Genomic DNA, 18,213 nt, shown 5'->3' with positions numbered 1-18,213 from the left:
AAAAGCGGTGAGGCAAGCGAGTAGAGCGGTCGGAATGCATTCTTTGGGACCGGGTGCTACGTTAGTGTGCCCGAGGCGCTAGTGGTTGGTTGACACCTCCCCTCGGGAAATTGTGGGTTCGTGTATATGCACGTTGGACGTTAGAAAAACAGTCAAGTGATCGGGACACAGTCGGCTCAGACCGTATGACGCTCTGCCAAGTTGCTTCCGAGGATCAGAAATGAGACACGCATTACCCCAGGAATGGACAATCTTACCTTTAAGCAGCCACAACCGTCTCAACATCCGCCGTCTCCTTTGGCGTCTCGGTCAAATTCTCATAGCCCGTCTCCGTGACCAGGACGTTGTCCTCGATCCGGACCCCGCCCACTTCCCAATACCTATCAAGCACCTTCTCGTCAATGAAGCCCTTGTGCTTCTCGTCCTTCAGGTACGGCTCGATGATGAACCTGCAGAAGTAGATACCAGGCTCAACGGTGATGACCGAGCCCGCCGGGAGCGTGCCGCGCTTGCGCAAGTAGCGGAACATGGGGTCCTTATCCGCGTAGTTGGGGTGGCCACCGCAGTCGTGCGTATCCTGGAAAACAGATCAGCGTGCGCAAGCAGATGAGCCAGGGCCAGGACCATACCATGCCTAGATAGTGTCCGAGACCGTGCGGGAAGAATGCCACAGAAGTGCGAGAATCGAAGATGGCCTTGGCATCGCCCTTCAGGATGCCTAGATGCAGCAGTCCGGCAATGGCTGTGCGGTGAGCCTGCGAGTGCACCTCGTCCCAGCTCACGCCCGCCCGCAGGCTCTCGATGGCCTCCTTCTGCATACGCAAGACGATGTCGTAGATGGCGCGACTTTCCGGGGAGAAGCTGCCGCTGATGGGGAATGTACGGGTAATGTCGGAAGCATAGCAATCCTTCTCCGCGCCCGCATCAACGAGAAGGTTCAACTTGCCAGCAAGCGGCTGATCATTGGCCACGTAATGAAGGGTGGCCGCCGCCGTGCCACTGGCCATGATGGAGCTGTACGCTTGGTTTCGGCAGCCGCGTTCGATGCAGCTCTTCAAGAAGATAGCTTCCAGTTCACGCTCGTTGGTCGCAGACTTTGCAGCCGCCATGACTGCCGTGTGAGCGGCAGTGGAGACGTTGTTGGCATGAGTGATGAGCGCGATCTCATACGGCGTCTTGATGACGCGGCATTCTTCGACGGCGGTCTTGAGGAGGTCGAAGTTCTTGTTGGCAAACGCCAGGAAAGTCGTCTCGTCCGAGATCTGGCCACTGATGGCGTAAACGGTGGACTTGGACGTGGAATCACTGGACAGGTACGCGTTGATCTCCGTCGAAGGCTTGCAGTCATCCACGTCGTACTTCTGAAGCGCTTCCGCCGGGCTCAGCGGTAGGCCCGACCAGATGACCTCATCCGGATCAATCGGTGGGATGAACAGCGTGCTCTTCTCCGTCTTCAAGTCGAACGCGACATAGCAGTCGGGCAGGTTGCAGCCCGTCAGATAGAAAAAATATCTCCGCTGACGGAAGGGCTGTTCCTGGTCGTTGTCCTGGCGCCAACAGCATCAGCGGAGTTTTCGGAGAGCAGGAAATTCGGATCGGAGCAACCTCGTTCATCTTCGTCTTCTGGCCCTCCAGGTAAAGCACACCCTCGGCATCCCCGCCATTCGCGACGATCCATTCCTTGACCTTTTTGGCGTGCGTCTTGGCCGGATACTTGCCCTTCAGCACCTCCCTCACGTTCGGCTTGTTGATGGACATTTCGTCAATCTTCTTCGTGTTCTTCCCTCTCGTGAGCTGATACTCCTTGACCCGATCGAGTAGCTGGCGGCGGCGGATAAGATCGGCTCCGCGCTGCTGGTCGGGCGTTGGAGTGGTGCTGCAGAAGCTGCGGTGGGAGGCGAGGCGTGGGTTGACGCGAAGCTCGTGCAGCCGCTGACAATGGCGGGGAAGCTTGAGGTGGGATGAGGCCGCTGATAACCGGCGGTGGGGCCTTCCGCTTACGGCTACGAAGCGACTTGGCGAAGGGGGCATTGAACCAAAAGCAACGGCTATCCAGCTCTCAGCTGCTCGGTTGGACGGATTTTGTCAGGTTGCCGTGCGGCTTCGCCGACCCACGACGCGGGTCGAACAGAGCATTGACGCCCACGTGATCAACACCATCCAATGCCTCAGGACTCCAGTCAATTGGCACGATCGTCTGCGCTCAGTGATCCCAGATATCATGGTGGGCTAGGATCTATGAAAAGCGTGTAAATGCCAAAACCAAAACTGCCCCGCCCATTCGTAATCGTACAGTGAGTGCCTCGTCAAGAATTGTTTCGCCACCATCCGGCGCTTAGTCCTTCCACCGCGCCAAGAACTTGGCCATATCGTCCGAAGGCATAGCCGCAGCCTGTTGCTGTCAAGTGCATCAGTCACACGCTCATCCGCAACCAGCTCGAGTGAACTTACAGTAGCCTCCTTGCTGCTGATGGTGAATGTTCCACTCTGCGTCACCGTCATCACCTGTGTCGGAATCTTCGCGTACGTCGTGTACGCGGTATAAGCGCTGGTAGGGTATTGCCGGGATGCGTCGCTCTTGGTGATCTTCGAGCTAGGCACACGCTGCATGGGCGCGTATTTGGTCAACCCCGTCTGCATCGTGTATGGTATGGTGTAGCTGCCTCCGGCCGCAGTCACTGTAGCCGCCGCACCGACCCCAATCGGCGCGGCGCCTTGTCTCTTCTTCAGCTCCGTATCAGAATCATCGTCAAGGGCGGCAATGACGGGCGGGTCCGTATCGATTATGGGGTTCGCGGCGAGGGCTTCCTGGACGACCTCTGGGAAGCTGCCCGTCATACCGGCCAGCGTGAAGCGCGGGGAATAATTCGTATACGTCTGGCCGTCTTTCGTCGAAGACACAATTCGGAAGAAGCTATGGGGGCCTTGTCAGTGGCTGACATAGCATCGACAGTCACAGTAAGCACGAACTACGCATTCTCAGCGTCTCCGCCGTCGGTCGGCAGTATTATGCCTTTGGCCATGTTGCCGAACCAAAACAGACCCTTCGACGTGATTTGTTTTACAGACACCTATGGGCCGTCCGCGTTAGAGCGTGTGACAGGCTTCCAGCGAGTCAGCTGCACGCTTTCCGCGCGAACTCACAAAATCATCATTTGTTCCGGCGCACAGATCCAGCACATAGCTATGCAGCTGGGTGATTTCAGGTTTGCTGCCCGAGTCGGTCCATTCGACGGTGACATGCGATGGGCCTGTTCCAACGGTCAAGGAATCGCCACCGGTGATGCTTGTAAACCGCACGTCGGCGTTGGCGAAAGGGATGAGCGAGGTGGCCCAGAGAACGGAACGAGCGAGCCTCATGGCAGCGGTACGATTGGTGGGAGCGAATGATGCGCGTGAAACGGACAGCCGCGGGGGGAGCAACTCGGCGAGTGCGCAGATTGCGGATTGTAGAAACGCGCGGGGGTGGAAGGTGGGTTGCGAGAATTGGACGCGGCGATGGTGTTTCGAGAAACGCGCACGCAAGGCCGCGGCGAGCGGGTGGCGCTAGGTGACGAGGCGGCTGAAGATCAGCTGTGGACCCTTCGGCAGCCCCATGCACATCACCGACTCTGTGTTTGCCCCAGTAGATCAGGAGAAGAAATAATCGTTATGCTACTTCGAGGGAATAGAGCTAGAGAACACGTATGCCCATGGCAAATTCGTCAAACAGCCGCCCAGTACGGAAATCAATGCCCGCTGTACGCCTGACCATAGCCATTCCCCATACTCCAAACAACTCCCAGTGACAGCCGTCATAGTAAATACATCGAACACCTATTTGCCCCAACATAGCCGACCAGATGGAAAAACGAGTGACTGCGTCATGCCGTCACTTCTGTCCGCGCTGCTCCAGGCAATTTCGGCATCATGAGCGTGGGCACCTTCGTGTGGTAGAGCGTTGCCTGCATCCCGGCCTGCTGCAATCGCAGCGTGTTGCGTTTTAAGCTCTCTGGTGTGACCTGCAGTTCAAACTCCATCAGATAACAAACACTGATCTCCAGCTTTTGCAACTCGCTCTCGCGCACGCCGCCCACGCCGGCGAAACGAGCCTGCGGATACCGCAGGTCCTCCAGCGCCTTCATGGCCACACGCAAGGTGCCCAGAAGCAGCCGGTGTACTGTGCGACCGGTTACGGGCACCATCTTGTCCTCCACCGCCAACTTGTGAATGTACGAGGCCGCGGCGAGGTATACTCCTGTCGACATGGGACAGTACCGTTGCAGGCGCATGAGGTAGTCCAGCAGCGTGATAGGCGGCGGCTTCCTCGAATAAAACTTGCGCGCGATGGCGACCTGTTGGACGTGGACGGGTTCGGCGTCGACTCCAACATCGCGCGCCGAGGGCTCATGATGGTGTGCTTCGGGGCTGCCCATGTCGATGCCCCTGAACCTAGGGCCCTTCAGGTCGTCGGACGGCACCGGTGTTGCCGGGCGTGAGCTGCTCCGCGAGCGCATCCCGCACGATGTGGGCAAGGGCGAGGCTCGCGGAGTGCCGGGACGGCTGATGGGGGGTGTAGGGGGAATGTCGCCAGTGGCGTTTGCGAGTGCTACGACAGCGCGGCATAGCATCTTCATGGCCGCCTCTGGCCTGAGGGTGGAGGGATCCCACTCGGCGTCGGCGGACGGCGTGGGCGCATCTTCGTCTGGGGTTGAGATGCGCGGTATCACGCCTGCGTCCGCCGACGGGTTGGGCGGGGGCGGGAGTTCGAGGTGGAGGCCGGCCGAGGACGAAGCCTCGCCGGCAGGGTTTTGGGGGCTGTGGTCCTGATTCTGGTCCATGGCAAGGGGAGAGGTCTGGGAGAAGGTGTTTGGGAGGGTTCGGCGTCGTCCTTCTTTTGAGGCGGTGGTGGTGGCTACCTATACTCGGGCCAAGGTACAGCTCCTGCTGCACTCATGGGCCATCCGCGGATGGGGAAGCGTGGTCGAGCGGTGGCTCCTGCGTGGGAACAAGTGCATCGCGGCCCGGTCTCTTGTATCGTGAAGGGCAGCGAGAAAAAATGAGCTGGGCACGCGGTGAGTTATTGGCAAATCTCCGTTGCGGGAGTGGAGTCGGCTTGGGCGCGGCGGGTCAGGTCCGGGTGGTGTGAAGGGCGGCGCACCACCAACGGGCCGAAGAGCACAGCAGGGGCGCCGGGCAGAAGCCGGGCACAGTGGACGCAAGGCGACAGCAGCTGGGTGGAGAACAACAGCGGCGCTTCGAGGACCTGGCGCAAAGGCAGCGCTGGCGGGGTCCATGCGGTCACCTCATCGCGCCAAAGAGCGCCCGCTGTGGCGCTGCCGATTCTACACCGCACGTGGGCCCAATCCAGCTGCTGAGCGCCGCCGCCGCCTGATGATGGCCGCACCGCACTCAACCGGAAACGTCCAGGCTGGCAGATCGACCCCGCGGGGGATCACACATGGCGCGCTGCAAATGCGATCCACTGCCATTTCCCCGTCGTCGCCATCTAGCCCAGTCACACAGACGCCCAGCCCTCCAGCCTGGGTCCAACGGCTGTGTTCTGGACGGGCACACGGCCCCGTGTTCCTCCAGCCTCGGTGCCCGCAATGGCGGCTGGAGGCGGGCCAGGCAGCTCGCAAGCGCCATGGCTGCCTCGGCTGACCCGTGAGCTGGGCTGCTTCGTGCCTCGCGACTTCTCCAGGCTGCACTTTTTTGGAATTGCATGCGATCGCTGCCGCAATTCGCCAATAGAGTGCGCCGCCCTGTGGGTCCCTTGCGTTCAGGGACTGACATGCTGCTGAGATCAGCGGCCCCCCTCCCTGCGATTCGCTGGCCTCGTTCCTTATCCACCTTCCGTCGGACCCTGTCGCTCCTTCTCCACCTCAGGGCTCACACCTGCAGATTCTCCGATTCTGCAAGTCCCTTTGGTTCGCTCGCGCGTGCGTCTCGGTCTGCCAATGGCGCCGCTACACATTGTCGCCTACGCGTCTTGCCTCGACCGTCCCGGCAGATATGTATGCACGCGAATCCTGACTCTCCCGCTGCTGCAGGAACGCCTTTGGATTCGCCGACACCGACCGAATGGAAGCCAGCATGACGTGCTGCGGCCGTGGCCGTCGAAGCCCCTGTCACCGACCAGAACTTCAGCAAATAACACTCGATGCAGCGAATGGGGCGAATCTGATAACGCCGCTGCAGCCGGTTGGATGTTTCGGCACTTTCGACCCAAGCGAAGCCAATATTCAGGGTCGACTTGCGATTGGTGGCCTTCTTCCCTGCAATGAATGGGCCACGAGAGCGATTTATTGATCCCCTTTCCAGTCCGGCCTCCAACAGTCGTGATTTTGATGGAAACCCGGAACCAATCTAATACAGGGCCTGACTATTTATACAGAGCGAAATGACAAATACACATGAAGGTGGCTGGGCTCGATCGTGCCTCCTCGTCGATAGGCTACTTGTTACGCTTAGTACTGTACTTTGGAGTAGGCAGAAGCAGCGGAAGTGGGAACAGTGCGGCCTTTATTTCCTGTACACTCGACTTTAAGCTTCCAGCTCAGTAGCTAAATCCACTGTTAAAACCGACTTGGTATGCAGTGGGATGACCATGCGTCTAGAAAAACAAGAAACAGGGGGTTTAATTTTCTGAGGTAGTGCCGCTCTAGATTTCTACAACTCCTTCCTCGCAAACTGCGTCCATGCTTCCGTGCCTGGAAGATGGGTTGATAGTTGTCTCTTGAGTTCATCTCGCTCATGGGTGAGGTCACTGACCTCTTTTTGAAGATGCGTTACCTCCTCTTTACATTTTTGGATGCTTTTGTTCCGGTCCGCAATCTTCTTCTCGTCATCGACGGCCTTTTGTGCTATTTTCCCGATCAACACCTGTTTGTCCCTGTCCTTCTTCTTCAGCTCGGCCATTTCTACCAAGAGAGCCTCCTGCGATTTGGAGTGACTCTCCCAATTAGCCTTTTGCATGGGCGTGCCTGTTTCCTTCAACCGATTCAGCTGATACAAAAGTTCCGTCATCTTCTTCTTGTCATCGACGACTCTTTGTGATATCTGCGCGATCAACTTCTGTTTGTTTTCGAGCTTCTTTATCAGCTCGGCGATTTCCACCTTACCACTCCCTTCCGTAGATGTGTGTGTATCGAGGCTTTCGACTTCCTCGTTTTGCTCCTGATAAAACCCAATCTGCCCCTTCGCCAACCCCAGTTCATTTTTCGGCTCCTTCACATCCTTCTTCTCGTCATCCCCTTTCCTCTCTGCCCTCAGCTCCGCCTGGCTCGCTCTCGTCTCATCGCGCCTCAACTTCTCAAATTCACCCTGCCTTCGATCCTCATCCACGGTATGGTCAGGAACCGGATTGTTTCCCCCGTCGAGGAAAGGCTGTTGCCCTTGCTGCCCTCTAGCTACACTTCCGGCAAAACGTAGCACCGCCTTGGCAGCCTTCGCCAATAACCACGGCGCAAGAACCAGTGGCGCGCTGACTAGCAGCACCGCAAACATCCACACCTCCGCGCACCGCCATGGCACTGCGTAGTCCGGCGCTATGGGTATGTACCTCGGTGCTGTAGTGAGACACGGCAAGCTAGGCGATATGTTGTCGAGACTAAGGGGGAGATGTGCTGGGTGCGTGGCGACGATGTCGTAGGCGCCGGCGAAGCCGTAGGCAAAGATGGCGGCAGAAGTGAGGAAGTAACAGGTGCGGCTTTGGTGACAAATGAGGAACCAGACGATGTTGGCGACGAGGAAGAGTGGGCCGAGGAGAGCGAGACAGGATTGAGCTTGCACTACCCGTGCAGCAGTGGAGAGATCGTGGGTGTAAGCCGTGAGAAGCATGGGGAGTAGTATCCGAATGAGAGTCTTGATCCAATGAGGCGAAGATTGCTGACCGTGGTGGGACCTCAAAGGTAATGCCACTTGGTTGAAATAATTGGCCTGGCGATCGACTGAGCGACTTGCACCGAACGCTGGCAATTCGGGGTTCGTTACTTGTAGGACGTCGAACCTGGCAAAACAAAGAGCATTATGCAGGTTCAGATGCTACAACGTCATTAGCAAGGAACAAAGAGGTTCTCATCCTGCACCCGGCATGTCTTTCGCTTGCAGTAATGAGCTGATAGCCGACACAAGTGTTTGCTTCGCGGACTTGTGCATGACGGGCTTGACACCGTCCGCGAGCTTACGCTGTGCACAGCTAACGGCGGCGTGAATCCTCGAGCTCACCGGAGATAGGTATTCCGGACTTAAGCGCCACGCTAAAGTGTTGGTTCTCAAGATGACTTTAAGCCAATTGGCATAGAAGCCGCCAATATAGTCTTTGGACGGTTCGTAACCCCGTCATAACCCCGTCGGATTTCCCGTCACGGGAGAACAACATATATAAACATAGCAGTAGTAGCCATCATAAGATCCCCGACGCATTTACTCCATTTCACCAGAGCCCAGCCTCAAGCTAGTACACTCCAGCAACGATGTCTTCTCAACCATTGACCTGGCTCATCACTGGAGCGACCTCTGGCTTCGGTCTCGCGCTCTCCCTGCGCGCTCTGCGTGCCGGTCACACCGTTTACTCGACTGTACGGCGCCGCACGGGTGATTGCTACGCAGATGCGGTCAAGGCTATCGAAGAAGCAGGCGGAAAGTGCGTCAAGCTGGACGTCAGCGACCTAGGGGCTGTACAAAAGGCCGTCGGAAGCGTATTGGACGAATGCGACGGCAAGATCGACGTGTTGGTGAATAACGCGGCATACTCGCTACTAGGCGCAGTTGAAGACATGAGGTGAGTCCGAAGCATGATCCTTACCCCAGGCACACGAGAAAAAAAAAGGGAATTGACTGGAACCTGATCAAATAGTCTCGAAGAGACCAAGCACCAGATGGACACCAACTTCTTCGGGCCTCTCTGTCTCATCCAAGCCGTGATCCCACACATGCGCGCCCGCCGCACTGGTACCATCGTCAACGTCTCCAGCGTCGCCGGCCTCTACGCGCTTCCCTCTTGTGGCCTCTACTCCGCGTCCAAGTTCGCACTCGAAGGTATGGGCCACTCTAAACACGCAGTCCCCCATCTCCTTCATGGCACTGCCTAACGCCGGCGCATCTAGGTCTCAGCGAATCCCTCGCCCTCGAGCTCACTCCTTTCGGTATTGATATTTTGCTCGTCGAGCCGGGCGCATTCCGGACCAACTTCCTCAACTCCAGTGTGCGCACTGAAAAGGCTCTCAGCTCGGCCTACGCCGAGGCAGACCATCCTCTCGCGAAAACCTACAACCGGTTCAGACAGTACAAGGAGCAAGGGCCGCCCGGTGACGCCGAGAAGGGCGCGCGGGTGATGTATGAAGCCATTGTTGGCAATGCTCGCGGCGAGCATAATGGTGAGGCGGGTGAGCTGAAGGGTAAGGTTTTACGGCTGTTGCTGGGGAGCGATGCGGTCAGTCGGATGGAAGCGAAGATAGGGAGTTTACAAGGCGATCTGAAGGCAATGAGAGGTGTGGCGGCAACGACGGACGCAGATGATGCGGAGCATTTCGTCTTGTAGTTGCCGTAGTGGCGGCCGTTTCAACTTATCAGCCCAAGTCCGATAGCATTTTGTTCCAGGCTTGTCAAGAATTGGCTTCGACCCAGCTGGCTGTGGTGTATTGAAGGCTTGAACCTGCCATCTTCATCGGCGGTCAGAGGGCCGTCGGTTCCATATTGGAGGGATAAATGGTCGCCAAGTAGACGGCTGTCTACCTCAATTGCTCCATGCTTGATGGAACACCTGTTTGTCGTGCAAAACTCAATGCTTTTCAAACTGATTTGATGCCATCCTTCATTTCTCCGTTTGAGGGCTTCATTTTGGACTGAATCGAGACGGCAGGGCGGCGACTTCCTTGCGAAGCGCTAGCATATTCTGGTCTGATAGCGTCCACCAACAGTATCTGCAGGTAATTTAGGCCCACGACGTCCAGAGGCCAATGACTGCCGCAGACGGCCACTCGCGAGCCCATAGCTCGAATTGATCAGGGAGGACTCTGTCAAGGTGATGAGATGTCGCCAGTGCTTGGAGACGGTGCGCATCCTGATGAGAGACGGTAGACGTAGAAAGGCAATGCAGTGCAGCTGCAATTCCATGGGCATGGCATCGAGGCAGAGAAGTGAGCAGGATCGAGTCAATAATGCTGGAACGGTGTGGGTTGGGTGCGGAAGGCAGTGAGAGGTGAGAGTGACGGTGCTTGGCGTCTTGCCTAGGGCCCGGAAGCTCGGGTCCAGCGCTTCGTGCCTTAGCCACCTCTATCATTCCATTCCACCAGCCAACTCACCCTTACCTTGCCGCCAATCGCAGGGAGCGTCATCCGCGCCCCCTCCACCATGGCTGCCATGTCGCCATCGAGCTCGCCGCGGCTGCCCAGCCCGCCGCCCATCGCCGAGGACCAGCTGGGACCCAAGTCGCCCATTGCGGAGGAGCACGCCGAGGAAGCGAAGGTCGACCAGGGCTCTGCGAGGAGGATCCGCCCGGGAACCAAGGCTCATGACATGGCCGAGGGTCCGCCGCTGGCTGACCTCAAAGACGTGAGCTTCTCCGTGCACCTGTCTTTGCTGCCTGACCCCGCGACCTGACCCCATGGACAGATCGACTCTGCCTTCCAGCTCATGGAATATCTCAAAGCACTCCACTACTCGGCCACGCACCCCCCCGACTCGAACACATCATGCCCCCTCGACCGTACCGCCGCCATGAAGCTTGCTGAGCCGCCGCCTGGCGTCGAGCGCGCCCTTTGGCTCTACGAGCTGTGCCGATTCCTCACCGAGCATGCCAACTCCATCCTTATCGCCCTCTTCGCCGACGATCCTCCATGCTCTGCCCAGACGTGTCCGGAGATGCGCGCCTCCGAATGGCAATACCTCTGCGCTGTCCATGATCCGCCCAAGTCGTGCTGTGCCGTCGACTACTGCTGCCATACGCTTGACTGGGCCGCCAACACCTTGACTTCGCCCAAGAACTTCCCCAGTCGCTTAGCCCTGGGCACCGAGGCCAACACCGCACACCAGCAAATACGCCAGCTCACCAACGTCTTCCGCCGCGTTTACCGCATCTTCGCCCACGCCTGGTTCCAACACAGAGACATGTTCTGGAAGGTGGAAAACAAGACGGGCCTATACTCGTTCTTCAAGGTCGTATGTGACACATATAACTTGATCCCGAGTGACAATTATACCATCCCGCCAGAGGCTGAGGGCATCGAGTCAACGCCAACCGAGTCGGCCCAGACCGTGCCAAAGATCCTGAAGAAGGACGACAAGGCTGAGAGCAATGCTGAAGAGCTTGATGTGGCTGGAAATGCTACGCTGGTAACCGGAAACACTACCAAAAGGCACCGGCATACGCCATCAGCAAGCGGACACCAAATTAGTGTGATTGAGGAGAAGGAGGAGGAAGACGCATCGGCGGCAAAGGCCGCGGAGAAGGCTGCCCAGACCGCTGCTGAAGAGCTTCCCAAAGAGTTGGATGCTTCTGAGAAGCCCACCAATGTGGGCGACAGTCCGGCAGTCGAGAAGACCGAGCTCTCTGACGACGCAAGTGAAAGCCCCAAAGAAGACGAAGCTCCGGTCGTTGAAGTCACTGAAGCCTCTCCAGAGAAGGAGGCAGAGGACCCACCCAAAGAAGCCGAATCCAGCGAGACTGCGTCGGAGACGAAAGATGAAGAGAGGGCAGAGGCCAAAGTGGAAAGCGAAGACGAGCCTGAAGCACCTCCAAAGGAAGAAACGAAAGAAGAAGAGGGCGACAAGCCCGACGAGATGGCAGAACAGTCTAGGGAAAGGGACAATGAGGAGGCGGGCGGAGATGATGATAAGCCTGAGACGGAGAAGACTGAGGCTGATACGATGAAACCTGAGGAGAGCCCGGCCGCAGATGCAGAAGAGTCCGCGAAGACAGTAGCTGATTAATTTCTACCCTGTATTATTTTAAGAATTGGGTTAATAGCGGAATAATATACCCAGCCTGATGGGCATGTTTTGATGATTAGCCTATTGAGCAGCGTTTCGCTTTCACATCTCTGACGTTTAAGCTCCCGTTGCATGCTAGCAAAAGGCGAACAAGCGTTAACATTCCATCGAGACAGGAGCAGCCCATATCCAGAGCTACTTCCCCAAAGCGGTTAAGCGTGGGCGGCCCCGGACACCTCAATCCGCCAAGCCCGCAACGCAACAGCACCAACCAAGCAGCTGCCGCATCATCACCGTCCACCGACCATATCGCCCAACCCGCATCGACAGAGCACCGTGTCGCAGTTTGCCCACCGCTACCCTGACCGACCCTACCCTTCATCACGGACCGACCGACCCCGCCGCGCATCCTCCGTCAAGATGGCGAACGGGTAAGCCCAACCTACCAACCGCCCACCCGCCCAGCACCGTTTCCCATACACACTGCATCTGCTCCGTATCGTACCCTACCCATAGAATCTTCAAAAAGAACTGCGTAGGCGAAGGAGTGACGTTGCTGACACTGGCTTTGTAACTACGCAGGTGGAGCTTGATCATCGGGCTCGTCTTCATCGTCGCTTTCTCTGCCGTCTCGTGGTTTGCCAGCCCTAAGGGCGAGAATCAAACGTCAGTACACGTCTTCCATCCCATTTGCGTCCCGAATTTCACGTGCTGGGTATCGAGAGCCACCTGGGGGGCGGGAGCCATGCCATACCGGCTCCAGACATGTGATACGGGTAGAGGGCGTCCGGACAGCTGTCTGTCAGGTAGAGGCTTGGGAACATCCGAGCCTCGCGGAGTGTCCTGATGATCGGAATTGCCGCTCGGAAGAGTCACAATGTCGACGAGGATACACGAACGGTCTGACTACTGGTATTCCAGAGCACTGACTGTCACATCCGTACCACTGTGGCTCTGGCTTGCTTCGCCCGATGCGCTTTTTGAATCTCCACTCCTGACTCCAAAACCTTTCGCACACCCATTCCCCGGTCACAAGTCTGCTGCCCCAAAGACTCACCACTGGGTTTCGGGTACCATGTTTTAGAAAGGGAATCACTGACATGCTCTACAGAGTATGGCGCTCCTCACTCATCCTCTCGGCCTGGTCGTGCTACCTGATGTGGGCCATCACCTTCCTGGCGCAGTGGCACCCGCTCATCAACCCGCGGAGGTCTGATCTGCGACCCGAGGGCGGCGACGGTCACAGCGTCATGTTCTGAGGGAGCAGAAACGCACCTTTCTCTTCGAGGAATGACGGAAAGCATGGTACAGGAGAGTACGATACGTGCCGTCTCAGTTACAGCACACATAGAGAGATGGGGAGGCTCAACCTTGTGCCAAGGGAAGAGCGGTAAGCTGCGGGCATGATAACTCGGCGGTGAAATCGTCCAGCGAAAGCTGGGATGTGCTTTGTCATTCAGGCGTTGTCTGGTTCTGAAACCTGTAAATTCTGCTTTCCCCCATGAATTCTAGCTGCGACTACGCGATATCATCAAAGTGAAATGCAAAGACAACCATTGCTCACGTGCAAATGCTACCTGACACCAGTGGCCAGACACGACTAGGGCAGATCCCATACTGTGGCCTTAGCTATTCATCAAAGAAAAAGATACGCTGGTAGTGTTAGAATCACCAACTCCTTGAAACAATAATCATGGTGCCTACAAATTTGACACCCCCATTTCCAATATTTGACACCCCCATTCCCAATTATTGACACCCCCCCGGGAGCGTCACCCTTTCCCCAATATTCACTGCCAAATTACTAGGCAAATCCGGAGAATTTACCGTAATCTCACCGCTAAGAAACTCATCTATTAGCGCATAGGTCCTTATGTGTCACCACGGTCGCATTAGATAATAAGCAGCTACCAAACACGACCCAAATAGTGTTAAAGGCCGCCGCGGGCTGCGACTGCTGCTACTGCTACTGCTTCTACTGCTGCTGCTGCTTCTACTGCTGCTGCTGCTTCTACTGCTGCTGCTAGAGGTCGCTAGATGAGGTCGCTGCTACTGCCGATTGCGCGAAGGGCGGTGGGTGGCTAAGTACCGCGCCTGCCGGAACATAGATAATCCGGTAACGCTAGGCTTATTTAGTAAGCTTACGCACGGATACCCTAGGAACACCACTCTAGCAAAGCGAGACTTCTATCAACACTATACCTTATATATCGGTCGTATCGCGATGCAACTTCGTACATATTAAGAAAAGCATATAAGAATGCCTAGAAAAAAGTTATATATACATTGTAGTCGATTTGGGTGTGATGCACGACTACGAATATAAGGGGGTGTTAATAATTGGCGGTGGGGGTGTCAAATATTGGAAATGGGGGTGTCAAATTTGTAGGCACCATAATCATAGTCGTTTTGCAAATGGCCGTCGCCATTATCCATTCTTATTTCCCACCACTGCCCCAAATCAACCCCATCCACCCCCCAACCTGACTGCCGTCTCCCGCGCCCAGCCCGGCCGCGCTGCCCCTCAACCCAACACTGGCCAACACAAGCTCGCCGACAACCGCGCGCACGGCGGCGCCGGCGCCGACCAACAGGCCCGCACGCAGATAGCCGCAATCCATCAGGATCTCGAGTGCGGCCACGTTGTTGACGATGACGGCCCAGGATACGGCCGAAGCAGACGAGGGGAGGTCGTAGTCCCAGATGATGAGCAGCAGCGGGAAGAGCTTCGTGCACGAGGAGACGAGGAGTGCGGTGCTAAGAGGCGTTGGATGCGGGTAGGGCGGGAGGAGAGGAACGGTGTTGATGTTGTGGGTTGGCGTTATCGTTGTTGTTGCTGTTGTACCTGTGGAGGACGAGGACGTGGTTTGGATGGATGCGAGTGTGGGCGCGGGTGCAATGGAGGAGGCGTTGGTGGATGCGGCTGAGGAGATGGAGGCGGTTGGGGTGGTGGTGCCGGAGACGGAGGGTGTGATGGTCGTCGTTGCTGGAACCGTTGTGGGAGGCGGTTGGATGGGTACCGCGGAGGAGAGGGGCGTGATTCCACTACTGCAGTTCGTAGTGCGGAAACGTTTTGCCAGGAATGTCGGCAGCCAGATACGTGGAGGGTGTGCGCAGAGAAGACGTATGGGTAGGTGGAAGGCCAGCGTCTGCGCGGTGCAGAGGCCGAGGAAGAATATGTATTGGAGAACCAAAGGTTGTGTGGATAGTACAGAGAGAGGTTCAGCAATGGTGCCCTGGCTAAGTAAAGGGTTATCCGTAGAGAATGGCTGAGGCGTGGCTTTCTCAATGCGGGCCCACGTCAGGTAAACATCGAAAAGCAGGAGCAGGATGCCGAGTCGTATGATGGAGGGCTGCAGAACCGGCACGTGTCAGCGTCTAGAAACACAACGTGTAGAGGAGTATGGGGACACTCACGTCAAATCGATCATCTTCCCGACCCAGGCGGTTGAAGAGCAAATGGCGATACACCTACGCTCGACACCGATTAGCCTCCCGTCGCATGGTGCTTGCGAGTCGGCTTGATCAAGACTGCGGCATACCTGCGGCTTGATCAAGACAAGGTCGATGAACAGCACGACGAAGTCATGTTCGACGTATTTGTCTCCGAACCGCTTGCATCGCGGACACTGTGTCAGCCGGACGCCCTTTCCCAACGCGCGATCGTCCGCTTTGCTATAGGTGGTGTAGAGCGTCCGCAGGGGATATCTGCACTCAATGCATATCGGCATGTTTGCGGCGATAGGATGCCGTGTGGGGGCAAGCTCTTATATTGAGATTCGCAGTTTGCAGCCTTCGGGATGAGCGCGGGCGGCGGAGCGGGCATGGGCGTTCAAGGAGTCATGCTGCGTTCCAGCCGCAGCGATCTTGTGGTGCGCAAATGGTGGGTGGATGAAGGGAGGTAAGCCGTCGAGCTGTTGTCGCAATGCTGGGCGCAGTGAAGTCTGGTCGCAGTCCGGGGTCGTGGACCGGTCCGAGTTGCCCACCCAGCAAACGTGGGCCCACTTCCGCATGTAGAAGGAGAACGACGATCTGGCGGCCAACCGATTCCGATCCCGCAACGGTTGCAAGGAGCTGCTTCTTGTGGCCCACTGCCTAAGGACACCTGAAGAATATGTTGGACGCAATCCAAAGTAAATTCGTGGTCATTCAAATCTCTCGTCGTTAATAAATATGTTTGTGCCATCTATGGTATTGGAAAAAGGAAATGGCCTCCCCAAACTCGCAACACAAGCTTCGTCAACCTGGGAATACTGAAACGCTCAACCATATACAAGCGCATGCAACGAAAGTTTCATAACCAAAAGTTCTCCCGAAATCATCATGCCAGTGACCAATCTCGGAAATGAAGTGAAATGCAAAAGCCATCCAGGCAAACCCTCCCAACGCCGGCGGTTCTGGTGATAGCCGGTTCAAGTGAGCGTCGACATCATGGCTGCGACGAGTTTCGGGTTGGGCGGCTTAGAGCGAGACCTCACTGTTTCCACCAATCCATCAATCCGTGCTTCAATGAGAGGATCGGACCAGGGCCAACCTACCCTTTCGATCCTTGTCAACCCGGACCACATTTCGCTCGCGTGGCCGTTCTTCGATGATTTCGTACTCGGTCTCCCGGTACTCGCTCGGCGCAAGACGGAGATCGTCTGCTCGTCGCTCAAGCTGCAACGCCCTCCTCTCGTTTTCCAGTCGCCGAATCTCGTCCTTGATCTCACGGTCACTCCTCCTCTCTGGCATCACAACAGTCAAAGGTCCACCAATGTGGTTGGACTCTTCGATGCGCTCTTCGTAAATCTCGCGTCTGGGCGGTGATACAGTCCGTACAGAGCGCGGTGGAGGTGGCGGGCTGTGGTGAGAGTGGTGAGAGTAGTGAGTGTGATGGTGCGACGACGGAGGAGGCGGCGGAGGGGATACAAAGATGGGCTCCGGGCCCGGAACTGGCGGCGGCGGCGGCGGCGGAGGCACCTCGATGATCTGGGTCATCGGCGCCGAAGGTGGGGGTGGCGGGGGAGCAGGAACCTCGATCATCTTCTCCTCTTCATAGCGGTAGGTTGTGCGTTCTGGTGATCTAGTCAGACCCTAGCCAACAGCAACACCAGCTTCAACTTACTGTTATCTTCAGCCTTGTATGTTTCACTGATCTTGATAACTTCGTCGATTTGAGGCTTCTCCAGAGCTCGCTTGACGATGATGAAGTCCTCCTATCGAATAGTCAGCATGATCGAAGAGGAGCTGCATTCTTTGACCCTCACCTCCTCTTCGAATGGATAGCCAAGCTGGATGATGGCGCTTTTATGTACGAGGCGCCTGGGCATCCTCGTCTTGCCCTTCTTGCCGGGCAGTTGGGACGGCGACACCTCTCTGATCTCCTCGAAGCTTGAGCTTGAACTCTTGCTGGACGGGGCCCTGTATCTGCTCTCGCTGCGTTCGCTCCGATCGCTGCGGTGAGACTTCCGTGCGCGGCTCTTTTCTCTCCGAATCTCTACCTCTCGGTAGTCCTCACGGAAATCCGGTTCGGCATCTCTGTACCTGATCTCCTCGAAGTCATCCTCCCTATAGCGGTCCCGCGGAGGCGAGCGACGACGACGAGATGGAGATCTACGGCGGATTGGCAGAGGGATGTCGACATTTGCTGGTGGCCGCCATTCGTCTCTGTCCTCGTGCCGGCGAGGCGGACGGCGGTCGAAAGTGTCGAGCGAAGACTGCCTGCGAAGCATGGCCGGGCGGGCCGGGCGGCGAGCGGGCGGACTCAAGCCTCTCTCGGTGACAGTCTTGCGGCGATATGGTGCGAGGGCACGACTAGCCACCTCAGCAGGCGACGGCTCTTCGCGGTCCAGGAAGTCCGGGCGGCGACCTGGACCGCGGCGGTCGATGATCTCATCCTCATAAAAGCGGTCCCGCTCGTCGAAGCGACCGCGCGAGCTTCTAGTGTCAAGGCGGTCATCGAGGGCAACATCGGCCCTTGACCTGGGAGGGCGGGGAGGGTAGTCGTCACGCTCAGGCTCGACCCAGCGGAAGGTCTCGCGATCATCATGGGGCGGGCGACGGCTCATGCGCTCGAACTTCTCGCGGTCCCAACGCTCGGGGCGTCGTGCCGGAGGCTCGTAATCGTCGAAGCGATCGAGAGCGCCGGTGGAAGAGCGATAACCAAAAGCCATGGCGAGTGCTGAGGTGTGGTGATGGAGAGGGGGAGAGCTGGCCGGGGCGGGCGGAAAGTTGGCAGCGCAGGCGGGGGGGTTTAGTGGACTTGGTCTTGACAACTGGGGCCCCGAAGGGCGGTGGAGAGCGTGTTTGAGGATTCGT

General features: G+C 57.2%; 7 protein-coding genes across 7 annotated transcripts; 2 read left to right on the top strand and 5 right to left on the bottom strand.

The window, feature by feature from the left end:
• Window positions 1-259: 259 nt before the first annotated feature.
• SLS55_007997 (uncharacterized protein) lies at window positions 260-1,758 on the bottom strand (the record flags this gene model as incomplete). Its single annotated transcript, XM_066779412.1, has 3 exons — window positions 260-577; window positions 630-1,547; window positions 1,606-1,758. 3 exons carry the CDS (start codon window positions 1,756-1,758, stop codon window positions 260-262), a joined length of 1,389 nt encoding a protein of 462 aa, XP_066630216.1.
• A 577-nt stretch (window positions 1,759-2,335) lies between these two features.
• KRE9 (Cell wall synthesis protein kre9 precursor) lies at window positions 2,336-3,360 on the bottom strand (the record flags this gene model as incomplete). The annotated part of the gene is made up of 4 exons (XM_066779411.1): window positions 2,336-2,398; window positions 2,452-2,914; window positions 2,971-3,071; window positions 3,145-3,360. 4 exons carry the CDS (start codon window positions 3,358-3,360, stop codon window positions 2,336-2,338), a joined length of 843 nt encoding a protein of 280 aa, XP_066630215.1.
• A 503-nt stretch (window positions 3,361-3,863) lies between these two features.
• Window positions 3,864-4,820, bottom strand: SLS55_007995 (uncharacterized protein; the record flags this gene model as incomplete). Its single annotated transcript, XM_066779410.1, has 1 exon — window positions 3,864-4,820. The coding sequence occupies one exon, from the start codon at window positions 4,818-4,820 to the stop codon at window positions 3,864-3,866; it is 957 nt and encodes a 318-aa protein (XP_066630214.1).
• A 1,831-nt stretch (window positions 4,821-6,651) lies between these two features.
• On the bottom strand, window positions 6,652-7,510 carry SLS55_007994 (uncharacterized protein; the record flags this gene model as incomplete). Its single annotated transcript, XM_066779409.1, has 2 exons — window positions 6,652-7,368; window positions 7,505-7,510. 2 exons carry the CDS (start codon window positions 7,508-7,510, stop codon window positions 6,652-6,654), a joined length of 723 nt encoding a protein of 240 aa, XP_066630213.1.
• A 946-nt stretch (window positions 7,511-8,456) lies between these two features.
• On the top strand, window positions 8,457-9,523 carry SLS55_007993 (uncharacterized protein; the record flags this gene model as incomplete). The annotated part of the gene is made up of 3 exons (XM_066779408.1): window positions 8,457-8,764; window positions 8,840-9,021; window positions 9,090-9,523. The coding sequence occupies 3 exons, from the start codon at window positions 8,457-8,459 to the stop codon at window positions 9,521-9,523; spliced, it is 924 nt and encodes a 307-aa protein (XP_066630212.1).
• Window positions 9,524-10,335: 812 nt separating this feature from the next.
• SLS55_007992 (uncharacterized protein) lies at window positions 10,336-11,913 on the top strand (the record flags this gene model as incomplete). Its single annotated transcript, XM_066779407.1, has 2 exons — window positions 10,336-10,536; window positions 10,597-11,913. 2 exons carry the CDS (start codon window positions 10,336-10,338, stop codon window positions 11,911-11,913), a joined length of 1,518 nt encoding a protein of 505 aa, XP_066630211.1.
• Window positions 11,914-16,325: 4,412 nt separating this feature from the next.
• SLS55_007991 (uncharacterized protein) lies at window positions 16,326-18,068 on the bottom strand (the record flags this gene model as incomplete). The annotated part of the gene is made up of 4 exons (XM_066779406.1): window positions 16,326-16,390; window positions 16,452-16,640; window positions 17,021-17,111; window positions 17,163-18,068. The coding sequence occupies 4 exons, from the start codon at window positions 18,066-18,068 to the stop codon at window positions 16,326-16,328; spliced, it is 1,251 nt and encodes a 416-aa protein (XP_066630210.1).
• Between the last annotated feature and the right edge of the window lie 145 nt (window positions 18,069-18,213).

This window comes from Diplodia seriata (assembly GCF_021436955.1).
Source record: "Diplodia seriata strain FDS-637 chromosome Unknown scaffold_8, whole genome shotgun sequence".
NCBI classification, from domain to species: Eukaryota; Fungi; Ascomycota; class Dothideomycetes; order Botryosphaeriales; family Botryosphaeriaceae; genus Diplodia; species Diplodia seriata.
The sequence above is the reverse complement of the archived record's forward strand: the minus strand, read 5'-3'. Positions and strand labels throughout refer to the sequence as shown.